General features: G+C 36.2%; 1 protein-coding gene across 1 annotated transcript in view; it reads right to left on the reverse strand.

Annotated features, from left to right (window-relative positions):
* Positions 1 to 654: 654 nt before the first annotated feature.
* Positions 655 to 18,562, reverse strand: part of DTWD2 (DTW domain containing 2) — a 98,810-nt gene continuing 80,902 nt past the window's right edge. The window contains exons 5-6 of the mRNA XM_037374149.1: positions 6,252 to 6,380; positions 655 to 1,884 (exon numbers count right to left, since the gene is read on the reverse strand). Of these exons, the coding sequence (XP_037230046.1) occupies positions 1,714 to 1,884; positions 6,252 to 6,380 (300 nt within the window). The 3' untranslated portion in view covers positions 655 to 1,713. The remainder of the gene's footprint in view (positions 1,885 to 6,251; positions 6,381 to 18,562) is intronic.

Genomic DNA, 18,562 nt, shown 5'->3' on the forward strand with positions numbered 1-18,562 from the left:
ATTCCCAGCCCAGCATGAGCCATGCCAACCCCAGAGCTGGAGGCAGCATCACACACAAGGCTGCACACACAAGTTGCACAAGACAGCAACTTCACACTCCAAGCTAGCCTGGAGATCACTGCGATGTGCTTTGCTACAGGAATAAATATGCCCTTTCTCTGTTCCAATGGGAACAAAAGTGCATCTACACCATCATTAATCATATGAGACTGTTTTGCTTCAGATTTGTCAAAACTAATTCAGGTTTGCTGAATTTAACAACACATAACAGGATTTATCAAGACTGAGAGAAAAAGGTTATATAAACTTTGCTAACACAGCCAGACCAATTAAATTGCTAATCCATGCCTAAACAAAAGGTCACTATTGAGCTCAGGGTTAACTAAAACTTCTTAACTGATCTCTGACCTAATTTTGACCTCTCTTGTTAATTGCAGAAATGCTTTCAGTTAATATATTGGTTAGCTGTCTTCACACCCCCTACTTCTGTAGTTTCTTGCCTTGCAGCTCATAAATTAAAGACAAAATATCTCTTTTCCTAGGACTAATTAGTACCCAATTAGCTCCATGTTGTTACCTAGAGTGGAACCGATAGTAAAGACAAACATTAAGTATTTCGATCTGTTTCATGAAGGAGGCATTTATGAACGTGAAAAAAGGAACATCAAAACCTTTATTTTATTTTTTCCCTCCAGATCATAAAATCACAAAGGTTCTAAAAATATCCAACTCTTCTGCTTCTAGCAATTCCCATTAGAAAGAGGTACAGTTATATCAGTTAGAAGAGAACTAATTAAAAAACACATGAAATATAATGGATGTGCAATCATGTTAGTAGGTTGTATCCAGACATAATAATTTGTCATTGCATAATAGTTCTTACAGAGCTGTTTACACTGGGATTGCTTAATTCCTTTAGAATCATAACCACTGCATGTCAGGGTGTGGGTATGACATATCCATACCCATAAAATGTCACCTTCTGCGGAAGATGACATCTGAGTTACAATTCCAAAAATCATTTATCTACATTCACTTTTGTTTTTTTAAGTCAGAAGTGTTCAGGTTCTGGTAAAAACATATGTGGGTTTAATTTAAAAATTAAGTCTAAGAGACAAATTAAACCCAACTGCATTGTAAAATGCATATAAATTTATGAAAAGGAATTCTAATAATGTAAGAAATAAAAATATCAAAATTACAAAGGACTATCCAAATAACTTGCCTTATGTTCATCTGAACTAAGAAATACAAGGAACTACAGTTTGAAAATCTACTATAATTAGATACTGAAGTTAAAATGCTCAGCAGAAATTCAATATGCTTCTAAATGCTGAAGCCTTACCATTCTATCACATTCATATTCCTTGTCTTTTCGTACTGATAAAAGCTTTTCCAAAGTAAATTTATCCAGTCAGATTGAGGATCATACTTGTCACCCAAGAGATAATGTAACTCTAAATTATGCTGTTTTCTTCTTCTTTTCTATAGGAAAAGAGAATGATCTTTTATCATCTGAACAAAGGCACCTGGCCTACTGTAAAAGTGAAAAAGCTTGTCCATTACTGTTTGCCACGTTGGTAGATAAACTCCTGGCTATGAAGGACCTAAAAATTGTTTTATTACAGTACAGTCAACCATTTGGATCAAATCCAGATTCATATTCATTTGCTAGCTGCAAATAAATCGTACTGTACTGTCAGTACAGCTTTTCTATATTTTAACATTATTCACCAAAAGCTCCATTCTTCTGAGTTTACGCTTATTCTTTGGCATTGGCTTGTCATATAAGCCGTTCTTGAGAAGATGCTCCTTGCTGTGATGGATCTGGGCACCATGCTGAAGCTGGAAAGAGCATAAGGCTTGAAGTGGACGGAGTATAGTCTGCAGAGAGATGAAGAGGGGGGGGGAGACAAAATCACCAACCTTTTAGTAAGCTGTTTTAGACACAAAAATCATTCCAGGTTCTGTATTCACAGCTACTTAAAAATTCTGATAAAATATAATTTGGATGATAAATGCTAATAAAATATAACTTTTGGATACACAGAGAACGCAGCTGAGTAAGAGATGTACTAAAAAGAAGCCACATAGCAAACATACATCCACCCACCCCCTGTCATTCCTTACTCCTTCCTTGGACCCACTTGATCCCAACTTCAGCCCCGGCTATATTACTGTAAGTTATGGCTTTAACTTGACCTTAGCAATGGACTACAATCAACTACTGTGGCTCAGCCAACAAGCTGTAATAAAATAAGTAACAATAACTAAGCTGTTTGTGCTTGCACCAAGATACCTTGAGGCTGAGTTTTGGAAAGAGGAGGCACTCGTGATCAGTGCAGGTGGGCTGCTACCCTGGAGGCTGGACTATATCCCTGCTTCTGCCCAGCGATATTATGTAGGACTAATGAAGCCACACAAACTAAATTTATCACAAGTGGTTCCTAATTGTAGGTTCTTCATTTTTTGGTTGCCTGACTCATTATTGTGGGGCCACACGCACAGAAGTGTAACGCAATCACAAATGCAACTGCAGTGAGCAGGAGCTGAGTTTCTACTGAGAATGTGACTCTTCCAAGCACAGGAAAATAAGTGACTTATACTGGGCATCAAACTAAGTGCCCATTTTTAACTTCCATTGCTCTCAACTTCAATTCACCATCTTCTATGCTGGGAATAGTGCTCACTTAATTCAGAGAGCATATAAAAAAAGTGCATGAATGCTTATGAAGCTCTTGGCTATTGCAGCTTTCACAGAAGCATCTTTGAGAAACTGGTAATTTTGTCTTTGAAAAGTAGGGTGGGCCAATTCTGAGTGGAAGAGATGAAACAGAATACAGGACTGGGAATTGTAGACACTAACAAAACATTCACCCTGGACTTGAGTAAGACAGAAGTCCTAATGAAGGAAAAATATGCCAGCATTGTCCTAGCACACCAAAGGAAAAAGTAAATACACAAAAACCACTTTAGTTTCAGTATTTCTAATTTTTCATAGGTTTAACTTCTACAGTAAATCATTACCTTCTTTTAACATACAAGCATACGATAGCTGCACTGTCATAAAAAGATACACAGGTTTCTAGAAAAGATGTTACACAGACTTCCGATTTCTAAGCCATGTTTTCTTGTGTGGCCACACACTTTGTCCCAGTCTCATTCTAAATGCAATTGATTTAATGTTGAGGCGACACTCCAGTGTCACAGAGGCAGACATGAGGGTGGCATATTCTACACTATGCCAACTGCAGAGGCAACTTTTGACCTGGGAAACTTTTTTAGTAGGTGGAGGTCAAGTATCAAAATTTCATTATCTGATGGAGAAGGATATGAGCAACCCAGGATGGACACTAGAATGTAGTGAATACATGGATGAGCTTTACATCTCTTCACAGACTCTTCTGTACTACCTTGCGGGTACACAATCAGATTGCAGACCTGGGTCTACAGTGCAAAACTACTCATAGGTCTTTTTCAAAAGGCTTATTAAATTGATATTACTAATGTCAGCAACAAAAGATTAAGAAGGGCATTAACTTAACAGCCTGTTCCATCACAGACTAGTGGGATCACAATTGCAAGGAAAAGGCTAATGTCCAATTAGTATTCTTTGACCTGGGATAAACTTAAACTCAAGAACTGTTAAGTCCCAAATTCCTCTGATGACACCTAAGAGTTGTGAGCTGGCTGGCAGGAAGACATAAACACACTGGGTTGCATTCCACAGCTCCAGGACTGTGCGAGATCAGTGGGACAGGCTTACAAAAGAATTCTATCTTCAAGCAAGCTGTAAGGGCGTATTCAGATCATCTCTGCCATCTAGTTTTTGCAGAAAACAACTTACTACTTTCCATGCAGTAATACACTTCACTGCCTGTCTCAAACTGGATTAGCATTTGGGTTTTTGAGAGTCAAAGATCACCTTGCTATGCTTTGACTTCAGAGGATCATTTAAAAATACTGATCTATTAAAAAAGATAATGGTTATTTGACTCCAGTAAATAATCCGAGACCAACACAGGCTAAAAAGAAAATTAATCCTTCCTGACTGCTAACTAAATGAAACTCTTTAGAGTTTAGCACCAGTTATTCTCAATGTCATTTGCCAGCCCAGTGATTTTAAATTCAGGTCTTAACTGAAGAAGTTAACCACAAATTAAAGAGTATTTAAATACTTTAATATCCTATTTAAGAGAGATATAAACTTTACTGATACTGATCTCCAAATTATCTTAAGTTTCTCACATTTTGGAAATACTTTTTCTTTTTAACAATTTGTATCCAAAGGTATTTTACAAATTCCAAAGAGCCTCAGATGATAGTACCTGAAGTAATACTGTTCCCCAGTATTAGAATATGAAGAGACTGGTGAAAATGTCTAAACGTTTCTATGACAATTTAATTCTCAACTGAGGTAAATAAACATTTTAAGGTGTATATACACATACACCACCTTCTAACATCTATTATAGCATGTATGATTTAAAATTAATAAACACTCCTGATTTTAAGTTGCTTCAGGTTTTATTTATTTTCCGTTTGGAAAAAACACAAGAAAGTCAATGGCACAAAGCCTTTGAGACCTAGCACAAAAACTCCCTTCCAAACACTGCCTGGCACATTATTCAGTCCCAATGAATGACTACTCAACCAATCAATCATCATGTTTTCTGCCTTCATTAAAATTAGATATCAGTGTCATTATAGGCTACAATCTCTGCCAAGTTTACTAATATCTTCCTTTGCTACAAAATACTAATCGTACTTTCAAGTGAGTACAACTTTGGTAACATAAGAGTGCAACATGTAAATTCCATACATTACAGCAACTGAACAGTTAATAACAGTTAACAGTTAATTACCGTTGTTTAACATAGTACATAAAACAAAGTAGTTTTCAACATATTATAGTTAAGAAATACTCAAAAACAACTGTTTAAAAAAGTCAATCTAGCATGTTACCTTCGTACAATTTAGTTTATTAAACAAGCCTGGTACACAGTCTATGTTTTGAAGTTTTTCAACAAGAAATGTCAAGTGAACTCAGAAAAACATCACAGGAAGAGGTAACTGTAACAATACACCTCTGCACTATTTGCCCTGCAATATACGCAGTAGTACTTCTGTTTGTTATGGGCTAAAACCCCAACTGTCATCTCTATAGGTTTTTACTTTGTATTGTGGCATTTGTTTTTATAAGGCACATGTATTTAGTGCCTTATAAACCAACTTTTTTTAAAAAAGTAATGTACAGGTGAAGAGAATGTGAGTCGCTCATCATATTTAGAATTACAGAAGCAGTGTGCAAGAAAGTAGTACAGATGACAGAACATGATGGAAAAGAAGAATGAGGTAGAAAGAAAGAAGGAACTGGAGGACATTAGGACTGCTGAGTTAAAAATGAGTAAATGGTACAAGAAAGAAACAATGAAAAGAAAAGACAAATAGAAAAAATAGGGAAGAAGAAAAGGGAGATTTAGTAATAAAACTGAAAAAAATGTCACATCGAGACAAATGAACCCGAATATTGCACAGTGAAAACTTGTAAAAGTGGGAGTGCCTGTGCAAAGCACTAGACAAATAAAGAAGAAGGGGAAAACAGAAAGAAAAGGAAAAGAGAGGAATTTAGATGGCTGGGAAGGTAGCAGTTGTCTTCCATAACCAATCTGTTACTCCATACAGAAATGGGCTACCACAGTAAAATTGGTCTGTAAGATAAGTAGTCTGCACTCAGCCTTGATGGACATCGCAGCAGCAAATACAATCTGCTACAGAACATGACCTGACCTAACTGGTACTTTAAAAATCATCAAAGCAATATTTTTAGCCCTGAATGTTGTCCAGGTTTATCTTCAGACAACCCTCTGAGGCAAAAGAGCCAATCTAATTCCATTAGGGGATAGAACAGAAAATACCATACTAGAATTTAACATATTGAAAAGAGGAATAGCCAAACAACCATTCAAGACCTTTGTATCTAACAAGTTCCCTCAGCAATCTGGCACCAATGTTGAATAAAGAACAGGAAAACTATAGAGACTTTTGGAACACAAGAAAGTGTCACACCAGTCTGAACATACTTGAGTTAATAAACATCTGAAGAAAACTAGTTTCTGTTGGTATGTTCTTGGTTTAGTTCACTGGGCAACAAAACCATCAAAATGTTAAGATTTTGACTGTCAAATGTGACATTGACAGCTAACTACCTTCACTGCCCCTCTATTATTTATAAAAGAAAAATTACGTACCTCTTGTATAATCGTATTTTTTTCCATGATAGTAAGAGCAACAGCTGCACATTCAAGTGTAGACAGACAGGTGTTTGTTGGCTGTGTACGAATTACATATTGACTTGAAATGTTGGTTTTTAACTGCACCTGAAAAACAGCAGGAACTACTAAAATAAACAGATCAGTATAGCAAACAAGATACTTCTTCCCTACACTAAGCAAAACACAGCCCCTTCCCCTCTGTGAACAGTTGCTTTTCTTTCCTTTTTGCTGTTGTGTCTCCCAGCAGCCAATGACCTCATGCTGTTAAGTATAATATCGTAATACCCATAAGTCAGCACCAGAGACAAAAACTTCTCATTTGTTACTGTACACGTAATGAAAATAGAATTGTTTGTTAAAGAAAGACTGAGTGAAATATTAGAAACTGATTTCAATTACCATGGAAATCTTGCAACAGAAATGCAATTTTTCACTTATGCTTGTTTTATTGCACACACTAAACACACAATGATCCTGTACAGTGTCCAATTACTGTATAGCCACTGACACTGTTTACCTTGGTTAAATATTATTTGTCAAGTTCTGAATGAAAGACTTTTAGAAACTTCATTTATTCAAATAATGTACTAGGTAACTGATTAGAACAATTTGTTTACCTGAACCATGTCTGAAAGTGATTTATTGGCTCTGCCTCAAGTGACAATCATTTTGCACTATCTCACAAGTTAAAGGTTTTTAAGAAAAAATGATGTAATTCAACACTACACTGTTTATTTTCAGATCTAAAAGCTTTTACTGAGTTTATAAACAGCAGTTGAAACATTATAGAATTTACATTATTGGACTTTGTGTGAAAATTCAGGTATTATTCCTTATTCCTAAAATTTCCATCTCCACATACGTTTAAAGCATAATTTGCTAAACAAGTTAATAATTTAGCAAAATTGCCACTATTCTTAATCAAAAATTATCAGTTCCTTTCAAAAAAAAAAAAAAAACCAACCAAACAACCAAACCTGTAGTACAGTAAAAAAAACCCTAAGGACTCTTTACAAAAAAGCAAGTCAATCTTCTTTTTTTTTAATTTCATCCCAACAACTGTCTTATTTTTCCTTATTCTCAAAAAAAAAAAAATGAATGACTGCTCCCCATGGCCATCATAATATTCCTCCCATTTTGTTTGCCAGAGGTTTTATCTTCCCTCTTCACTTCACTCATGTTTACTTTTATTTGTAATGCTTCATTTTCCTTCATCTGTTTTACATGCAATCACGCACTCTTAAAAAAGTTCTAAGTATCTCCTTTATAAAAGGGAAAATCCAATCTGCTGAAGAAACATGAATGAATAAGATTGAATTCCAATGCTTTATCTGACCCTAACGTAACGGGAATTTAAAATAAATAAATAAAAAAGAAGGCAACCAGAGAAGAGGAAAGCCATTCTGGAAAGGACAAGTAAGTTAGCTATAAAAGCTCAATACACTCAAAACATAGGAGAAGACAGAAAAATGTACCTTTGTGACAGAAGGTCCCAACCTGTTTATCAAAGGAAAATTATTATATTTTTCTTAATGCTAGTCTTGTTATTGGGTGGGCTTGAAGAACCAAAACATCACATTTCAGAATGTTTTAAAAGTTTCTAGCAATGATTGTTTTAGATAGTTTGGAGAGACCACTTTCTACAGCCAAAGTATACATATTTGGGTTGAGAAATTGAGAAGATGGATGCATGTTAGTTATGTAAAGAATACAGCATACTAACATTATGATCTTTGCATTATATAAAAACACATTTGTATTATTTTCATAACTGTAATAATGGAGGTGTCATTTTAATTAAATAATTTTAATATCACATCTTCCATTTTGCCCCTCTGACTGAAGAGTGACGTTTTTGCTATTTTAAGGTTGCTTATCATAATAATCACCTGGAATGCACTGTATTTTTAATCAGGTTATACTATTACCAGCTGTTAATTAAACTAAAAATGCACCACTGGTCTCAAAGCACATACAAAAGGATCTTTCCTGAACATACTATTCTTAGATTTTTAAAAGTCATGGTTACAGGTGATGATATACAGTTATTTCCTGCAAAGTCAATGGCCATGTCCACTTAAAACTAATTTTCATTTTCTGCAGCTATTCAGCATAATTCTGCAAATGAATTGGCACAATGCATGACAAACTACTCAATGAATGCCTATTACTTACTATAAAATTTAACCTGCTATTTTACATTTAAAACCAAGATAGTTAAACAGTTGATTATTTCATGTCTGCAAACACAGGGTCTTTAGCCTCCAGCTCTGTACTGAGTGTCAAAAGAAAAGAATTTATATCTAGCACCCTATCACCAGATTATGCTTGCTATTACACCATACTGGAAGCCTATCATACAATCTTTAATTCCAGTCATACCACAGAATTTTCATGTACTGTATGAAATATGTTAACAGTTACTTGGATATTCAACAGCAAATTCAGTCCACATGCTGGGGAACAGATCCAGAGCAGACTAATGAATTAAGCTATTGGATACATCCTAGCCTTTATCAACTACCTTCTTCAATTTGGTATTGAAGAATCAAAAGAGAATAAAATCATTTAGGAAAGAAAATGTAAAATTTGGACATCAGTGTATGTAATGAAATGCAAAGGAAAATTAAACCAAAATCTAAAATTTTCATTTGTTGTTCTTCAAGGTTTGCTTTGTTTTGATGCTCCCTTACTGGGACCACATATGAATCTCCATCATGACAGAGATGTAGGCCTGTTATTTCAAGTATACAGAGATCTATGCTAGAGGGAGTTTTTAGTCCCTACTTAGAAACTCCTAGATAGGTGTTTAAAACCCTGATAAACTCAGTCCATTGCTTCTCCAGCATGTATCCTGAGCAGCAGAGCAAGCATATATCCACACTTTTCCTCAACAGCTGACAGCCACGTTCTTCATAGAGTCTCTCTACAGAGGTTGAAACCATCTCACAGACTACCTGCAGGCACCCTGACTTCCCACTCGGACATGGACAACAGGCCTTCACTTTTTTTGATGTTTTTTGGTTGGTTTTTTTGTTGTCGTTGTTGTTGTGTAGGAACTGGGAATAGTTCTCTGTTGGTTTCAATACTTCATTTCTTGGGTGTCATGCTGGAAAACTTTTAAGATCATCAGCATTCCACAGAAAGGAAAACTACTCGTGACTGCAAGACAGCTTCTACAGAAGAAAAGCCGCCTGCACTCTGCGTTACACTGTGGAGCCAGAAAGTCTGTAAGTGCAGCTCTCAAACAGCTGTCAATGTACAACAGGATAACTTCCCACTTCTAAAAACCACAGCAGCAACCACATTTCTTCTCTCTTGGGAAGAGTAAGAGAGGATGGAAACAAGTGGTCCCCATCCATTTTTCTGAAAAACTACATATTCACTGGGATGATATGAAAATACCACAGCCAGGCAGCACAGTGATGGAGATGTGGGGATGAACACCTGAGCAGGACACCTCCCTGCTACAGTTTGTCTCTTAGGCTTTTTTTCAACAAACATGCATTTTACCCTACTCTGTACTCCAGGGCAGCACAGTATCTAAATAAATGATCCTTAGACACCTGAAATACAGTCAATGTAGCCTCTGTCTGTCACAAATCAGACAGACTCACCAGGTGACTGACTGTCTATCAGAAAGTAGGTACAGTCACTGAATGAATAAAACACACCAGGAGGTGCTCTACCAAGTCAGAGCATAAACTGAATGGTAAGACAAAGCCAAAACACAATAGAAACCAAAACAAATGAATGTAATTAATACATACTTCAGAAATGGGATTAATATCTTCTTGAAAAAAATGCCTAGATAGATATACGAAATATTTCCTATTGTCAAGCATGACTGGGTAGGACAACTTATCTCATGCCAACAGGTCTAAAACTTGTCTTGCTTTTTGTAGAGTTAATAGTTTCAGGTGGGGCATTGCAACAGCCTCATCAGAGCTTCTGCACTACTTAGTTGTATTAATTCTAATATCTGTCACCTGCATATCTTAAATCCAGCTGATTAAGCTTAATTTAAAGTTATGGAGAAGTTCCTCCACAGGTAATGAAAACAAAATCTGATCGTCTACCCCTCACTTTACACTTCAAAAACTCAGAATGAGTATACATAAATGTCCTATCTAAGCACGCTTCAAAATAACAACCATGATATTTTATAACCAACTCTCCATAAATTGACAAAGACACTACAATACAAAAATTCTCCTTTTTTTCTGTCAAAGTAATTTACAAATCATATGCACACTTTGAAACAATTTCACTTTGTGACAAAATAGTTGAAAAAACAGCTGCCTATTTAACACCACTCACCAAAATAAACAATAGCATTAGACAGAAGATGGAAACTATCTCAACCAATTCAACTAAAGAGAGGAATGTAGATAAGCTGAATGCAATTACTCACTGGAATTTAGCCAAGACACCGAAATCAGCGTATGTATTCTCTGAGTGCCAAGAAGTTTGGGTGCTTACTTAACCAAGCCAACAGAGGCATGAAGGAACACACACAATCAAGTTTCATGTCTACCTGTAACTCAAGACCCAACATTTCCAAAAGCCCAAACCTCATCAGTTCTCACAAACTCTTACATTAACTTCATAGACACTGGCTTCTCTGCCAACATACCACTCTCTTAGCATTTACAAAGGATATGAATCACAGCAAAAATAGTGACCCTTCAGTACTTCTCAGGGCTGCTTTCTTCTTCCAGGGCCCTCTTTGGAGATGCCCTAGGCATATGACGATCCAGCTGATTCTGTTCAGCTGTTCAGAACTGATGGAAGCAGAAGTTATCTTGATGGGGTCAAAGATCTCCTATTTGAAATTTTTACAATTTTAAACCATTAAAGACAGGCAACTGATTTCTGCTTTAATTTAAATATTAGGACTGGCGCTCTTGCAGAAAGCTCTATCTTCAGTCCTCTCCTTAATGACAATATCCTTATCTTTTCACCTTCTCTATGCCAATTTCTTCATCATTACTCTTACTAGCTTTACTCTCCAAAGAGAAGCCAGCATTATGCAAAATTACTTTTGGAAAATAGTGCATCCCCAAGAACACAGAAAGGCTATACAGTTAGTATATCTATCTCACAGGACACGCTCAACAATCCTTGGTTTTGTCTGTCCTGTTTTCCGCAACTAGACTACAGGCACCTCAAAACAGCCAGAGGAACAAATCCTTCTGTGGCTTCTATGAAAAACCTATACTTATTTTAAGATCCTGTCCTCTTTCACTTATGTTGACAATGCCCTTATAAAATGTGAATTCCTGTTTGGGAATTAATTTGCTCAAATCTCAGAGAAAGAAGTAAACAAGCACCATCCATCGTGCTGCTTAACACAAGTAGTAGCTGTTGTTTGTATGTACTGTTACTTTAATAAATATCTTCCAGAAAAAATATCATAAGCCCTTTTCTTTTAAAGGAACTCAAAAGGCACAGAAAAACCCCAGAAAGACTACAACCATATCCTGCCATCTCACCCATTATTCTAGAAGCTAAGAAAAAATTGCTTTTAAGGTGCCAAAGAAGAGCACTGTCTGTGCTACTGCACAAATAATCCAGACAGAAAAGGGAGTCAGGCATGGGAAAGATCCTTCACTCAGTATCCAGTTGGCACACACACCTTTTACCTTATGTCAAAACAAACTACGTTTATCTCTTACAGAAATGTCATGCAGTAATATAAAATTACCTTTGTGACAGAGAAGATAGTCTGAATAAATTTAGTCTCAGCATGCTACTGAAATTTAGATTAAGAATATAAATAAGTTATTTTGTTCAAAATCTTGCCTTTAATTTAAAGTGACATCTTAAGAGCACTCTGTTTCTAAATACTGGAGGGAGTAACTGCCACGCAACTGTCACATATGGGCAGCCTGAAAAAGTACATAGATGCCACAAAAACCTCTGCCCCTTTGCATGTCTTTTGATTGAATATTTAGGCATATCCATGACATTCTGGTGTATGTTCCATGTAAAATGGTGAAAGAAGTCGTAGGTTATACTGTGACTTTCAGGTAAACTTAAATTTGTTCAATTTCTATGAAGTGACGAGATACTTTGCACATTGTCTTCAAAAACTTCCGATAAACCCCAAAATCCTTCTCTTTGGGTATCCCAGAAACCCTTCCTCTCAGGCTATTTATGGCAACAGGTTAGAGTCCAGAGTTATCACTACAACAAGCCTCAGGATACCTCACTGCTGCTGCGATGGGAACTGTGGCAAATATGTAATATTCTGGCTTTGCAAAAGAAGCATAATGGTTTCTGCTGAATAGTGCCTCTCTGTAGGTCCTACCTACTTATGTTCCTTTCTGCCTGTGCAGAAGAATCTGAATTCAGAGTTGGAATTCAGATTAGTTCTTTCACAGGTCAAAAATGGAAGCCTTCTCACACCCTTAAAAAACACACTTGTGTAGATGCAGTGCCCCAGATTTCTTTCTTCAAATATGTCATTAGTGTATGAAAAGATATTAAATGTTTATACACTTTCAAGAATGCCCTTTCTTTGCTTCTGGAACCAAAACAATTTAAGAACCAGATTTTATTGCTGTGGGGTATTACATGCTGAAGATAAAATAGTCCAGAAGAAGTCAGTAAAGCTACTGACTGAATGACTTAATATTCATCATCTGAACATAATCCCACATGATGTCCCTTTGTTCCAGGACTATGTCTTCCAAGACACCTCTTCTAAAAAAATCACCTCTGTAGTTCATTATGGCTCTTTCTTGTTAGTGTATAAACAAGTTCAAAAGAAAAGTATCCTGTAATTTGATATATAGAAAAATAGTTGAGAATGCCACAAGTACATTCTGGGAAAAAATATTTTTTAGTGTTTCACAATATTCTGTCCTTCCTATTAAAGTATCTTTTTAATGAGGATAACTCAGATTGTACAGAGTATTTCTCTACTGTGTTCCTCGCTTTCAGTTTTAGACAGAGTTGATTGATAGGAAGAAAAATAAAATTGCAAAAGGAATGTCTCCTTCACAGACAGAGATTCTTACAGCACATTCCTACAGAAAATTTTTGAGGAAAAAGAAGAAAAGTGAAATGAAGAAGAAATTTGGCAAAAAAGTGCCCACAAGTATATGCACTCTCGCCACCCCACTTCTGCCAGACTTTAAGGTTTTAGGGTGTTCCTACACTGTTTTAGCTGAATTTGTACAATAGAGATTCTTTCCCAAGAGCTCAGCAAGGAAGCAATGATCAAAAAAATGAAATTCTGCCTTTAAAAAGTAAATCAGAATAAAGGCAAAGCTTTTTATCATCATACAAAATAACATTACATTTATAACGTGTAAAAAATTGTGGTAAATGAACTATGGCAGAAAAAACCACCGTAAACAAAAAAATTACCGACAGTATCATTTATCTGTGGAAGACAAGCTTCTCACATAGCAAGCTTCCCACTTTGTAATTTAGCTTGTGCAAAGACTGGAGAATTTGATACATAAACATGAAACTTCCATTCATTAAATGCTTGAAAGAATTGCAAGCTAAATATCTACTAAAGTTTAAAAATAGTCACTAAAATAAATACCTCACTTTTCTAAATATATCTGCAATCTAATCTGTATGTCTGTATTGATCATCTTTACACATGATGCTGCATGAAGCTGAGGTAAGATTCAGGTGACAAAGCATAATTTTTCTTTGCAGGAGAAGCTGGTAATTCAAAATACTTAGTACCATGTATGCAGATTTGAGAAAGTCCAACAACTCCTTAGGCTACTATCTCTCTCTTTAATGCACGATGAAATCAGACACCTACACAAAAACATGGAACAGTTTGCGGTGGCTTCCTTAGCACTTCATTTGTTTTACAAAACTGTTTACAGCAGGCCCTTCTTCTGCCTGTGCAATCATTTCTGAAGTGGTTTTACCAAGAATCTGTCACTACAGTTTTTGTAAGAACTCGATTTTTTAGCATCTTCTCAAAGATGCTAAGAGAATTCAACCATTTAGCACTTGTCACATCTTGCAAAGTCAAACAAAATTATCTCCCCTTTAGATTGTCAAATAGGATAGCAGAGCACCTGCAAACCTTGGTAGTCTGTAAGTATCACCAAGGTAAATAATGTTTTTGAAAGTTATGTCAGATGCTTATGCACTTCTGCATACTTTGAACCCCTAATGCTACATACAGTAGGGAAGGGATAAAATTACAGAATCACAGTGTTTCAAACAGTTTCCAATGATGCTTGTCATCACTTACACCATGCATGAAAAAAGCGTAGTATGAAGTAAGTGCCCAAATAAGTTTGGAAAATAAACATATGTCTGACTGAGAACCTTTTTGCAGAGAAGAAAACAGGATATTCTGGCCTACACCTAATAAATAAGATGGAAACAGTAACTAAATATATATTAAAAAAAGAAGTAATCTCTTCAGTATTGCTACTCTGCAGAAAGCAAGTACATAACTTGGTAAGTAACATGAACTTTCACATTAATGAAAATCTTCATCAGTAGAAGTTATCTAAAACAGCATTTTCTATGGGGTCAAGACCAGGCTGCTGGCAGTGACAGGTAAGTATCAGCCTCCAGTGCTGGAAGGGGATTGAAGAGAGTTTGTAGGCACACCTCCTGCTTCCCTGGAAGACAAGACATTGGACTTGGTGTCAGGAAATAACCCAGGCTCGCTAAATCACAGCACAACTTCACGCAAGCCACCTTCCTTCTCTGAGCTCCACCGTCTCTGTCTGTACGATGACATTTACCCAATGCTGTAAAGCACTTTGAAGGCTTAGGGAAGGGATGATGGAGAAACTGGAGACAAATCAGGAACAGTGTTATTACTGCAGATAAGAAGAAGAGCTTCTTCCTTGTGACACTTTTGTGTGATATATTTCTAAAAAAACTATGGATATGGCAAGAAGAAAAAAAGCACACAAGAAGTATGCCAATCTTTCTTACATAAATGGATAAAATAAAATCAAGGTTCCTTTCACTGTTTGCCCTGTGTTTCTTGTATGAACATTCACAAGCACAAGAAGCACTACAAAAACCCCCAGGCCTTACTACCCTTAAAGAAAGCAGACCAGTATGGTCTTCAGTTAAAATAGATAACTGAAATAAAGTCCAAGTCCAGACAAGCTGTAGTTCTAATCTAAAAGGAGTGGTTCAGGTATCTGTAGAAGAAAGCAGCCTGGGGCTGACCCAAATGGCTTACATACAATTAGGAGCTAACAGACAGCGAAATTGTAAGGAAAGGAAAGTCCTCACAGCTAAGGCGTAACAGAAGATAGGACTGACCTAGTAATATCTGGACTACATATTTTGCACAGTAATTGCAATACCATCTGGTTATGGTTTTGGGTTCTGCAACTGCATTTTGCTATGTAAAAACAATTATATTTAAGTGCAAGCTGTACAGGGCATGCCTGGCACTTCATAAAATGACTATGCATTTTTAGTTAATTTCCATGCATTGTAATTTTTGTATTTAGAGAAAGAAAAATCCAGAAATTATTTCTGGTAGTGTCTGTCTTGCTCTGCTCACATTTAAAAAATGAATGTCAGGCAACAGATCAATATTTTATGCAGCACTATTCTTTGAATAATTAATACAACAGGAAAGTGCTGCAAGTAAATTCAGTCAGTGAGTAGAGTACAGATCTAGAGAATGGGGTCATGAAATGAAGGAAGAAAATTTAATTACGTGTATTGTCACAGCCATTTAAGTTTAATTACCTGCAAATAACAGAAAATTGAAAAGGAAAATTAAATACCTCAGTATTAGCATCAATGCAATGACATTGTTCTTTAAAACCACCACATTACTTTTGCTTTCTCTGATATTTTTTTTTATTTCTTATTATATACGGATAGTAGTAAGCACTTCCTTGGACAGGGAAAAAGCAGTGGAAGAAGCTCCTGAGAAGAACTTTGGTAGTGGCACAAGGGAACATGTAAAGACAGACTAAGAGAAGGAAAATCCTTCAGTTGATCTAGATATTTGAAAGCAAGCTCAATCAAAACTAAAAACATGGCTAGTTGCCTTTTTACAAAGTGTTCATATCCTGTAAGAAATTCAGCACAGGTATGATGGTACAAAACCTGCAATTGTTCCTGAAGTGTTCTAGCAGCAGGATATTCAGGTATCTGGCAAACACTTTGACAATAACTATGAAATAAATGACAAAGAAAAAAACTTAAAAGCAAAGTTTCTGCCCGAGAGTGAAAACAGCATGTACTTCCGACATCTGGCAAGTTACCTGAGACCTTTCAGTCACAAAGAAAATGTCACTGTATTGAGAGGTAATAGACATATACTTATGACCTGAAAAATGTCAAAGTGGACCGATGTCATTCAAATTAACCTAAATGTCAGAAGGACAGACTTCTGTTGATTGTTCAGCATCATATCTCAACCATGCATGAAGTCTTGACCCAAAGTAATTCCCAGTTCTCTCTCTCTGATCTCAGTCTTCTCAAACAGCAATTTCTGGCAACCTTGCATAAAACACTTTGTTCTTTAGGGTTCAAATTTTTTTTTTTAATGTTTCAGTTGTAATGAGACAGCAGCTAAAACCTGAGCACACCAAACATTTCAGAAAATGTAATAGATTCTAATGATTTTTATCTTTCAAGTCATCACACAGCAGAAAGTATGAGCTACTTTAATGAAAACAAGTTTTCTTGCTAAAACAAAAATTACACAATTTGAAAACACCAAGATGAGTCACAAACAAAAAAATACTATGAAAGCTCACAGACTTCTACAGCCTAAAGACAACTGGGGTCTCCTGTGGAATTGCTAGTAAAATCACAAATGTCACACACATATAGATGAAAAATATTTATAGAAGAAGTCACTGAATACAAGGTATTTTTATTCCATTAGTATGGTGATGCACGGCTGAATGCATACTACCTTCTGGGATATACACTACTAGTTTTCCCAACTGCAACGACTGTCATCTGGCCTTTCTTGCCTTGGGGTCTGATTTGCCTTCTGCCCGCTTGCACCCCTTACTCATCACCATAGCTCTTCCCTTGCAGAACTAAACTGGGTATTGTCCATTTACTTTAGGGTTTATGGCAAAATTTGGTATTTAATCTCTCTCTCATGCAAATTGGAAATTGTGACAAATGAAAAAAAGAGATAGGAAAACAGAAAGATAAAAAGGAGGACAAAAAAAGGACAGTGATAAAATGTATTTACTAGCTGGCACTATTTATTATTTGGTCCTTGTATATGAATTTGCCTAAGTCCCATAACTGTGGAGGATGAAAGAGCCTATTTTTCTCTGCATCTCAGCTCATTAAATAGGAGATTTAAAAAAAAAAATATTCAGAGAGCAAACATCAGAAAAGGAATAAACTAAGATACAGTCAGATGACAACAGTGATTGTTGCTATTTTGCTTGCTTTTTTGTTCTGGGTGTTTTCTGTATGTAAATGAATGGATGTTTTTATATTTCTATTTTTACATTAAATGCAATCCACTCTCAAGGTGTTCAGACAGTTACCTATAGATCTTAAACTGTATTACACTCACATCAGTGAGCATTAACTGTATTAGAAGGAAGTTTTTACCCTCCTCTAGAAGGAATTCATCTAAATGGCAAGTTACATTTTAGAACAGCTGCTTGCCTCAGCAAAGAAATTCTTCTGATATTTGGACATGCTTTCAGACTGCTACTCCTTCTTTAATCCTCTACGCTTGAAAATGGCAAGTCCCCAAAGAAAGTTTTATTACCTAAAAATATGAAAGGACTAGACCACAAAAACCATTTTTTGTTAAAAAGCACATCAACATAACTATTCACACACCTTTAACCACTACAGTTTATTTATCGACTCATTCATGACTTTACCCATCATTACTGGAAAGATAACAATTAATTTCAGCTTCTGCTCAACTACGCGTGCTGCCAATTTTGTATTGATAATTCCATCATTGGTGCAGGTTGAATTGCTGGCAGAAGACCCTACTGCCAACTACAATTTGATGTCCTACACCTGTTGACACTTTCGCTTATTATCCTATCTGCCATACACTTTACCTTAAACCAGATGGCATTTGATCACTTCCTGCCTAGGTCTTAATTCCTCATTTCTCTCAATGGGCTTCTCCTACCTAGTAACTCTAGTGGCACCACTAGAATTGAAAAGCAGATGGACCCCTAAAGGAACAGCTTTTTAAACTTTGTTTTTCTTTTCTTTTAAACAAAAATAACGGCAAGAGTGTTTTGAGCCAGGTTGTTTGATCAAAGATCCCTTACCTTGCTTTCCATACCCCAATTGCAGTGCCTTCATTT

Source organism: Falco rusticolus, chromosome Z (assembly GCF_015220075.1).
Source record: "Falco rusticolus isolate bFalRus1 chromosome Z, bFalRus1.pri, whole genome shotgun sequence".
NCBI classification, from domain to species: domain Eukaryota; kingdom Metazoa; phylum Chordata; class Aves; order Falconiformes; family Falconidae; genus Falco; species Falco rusticolus.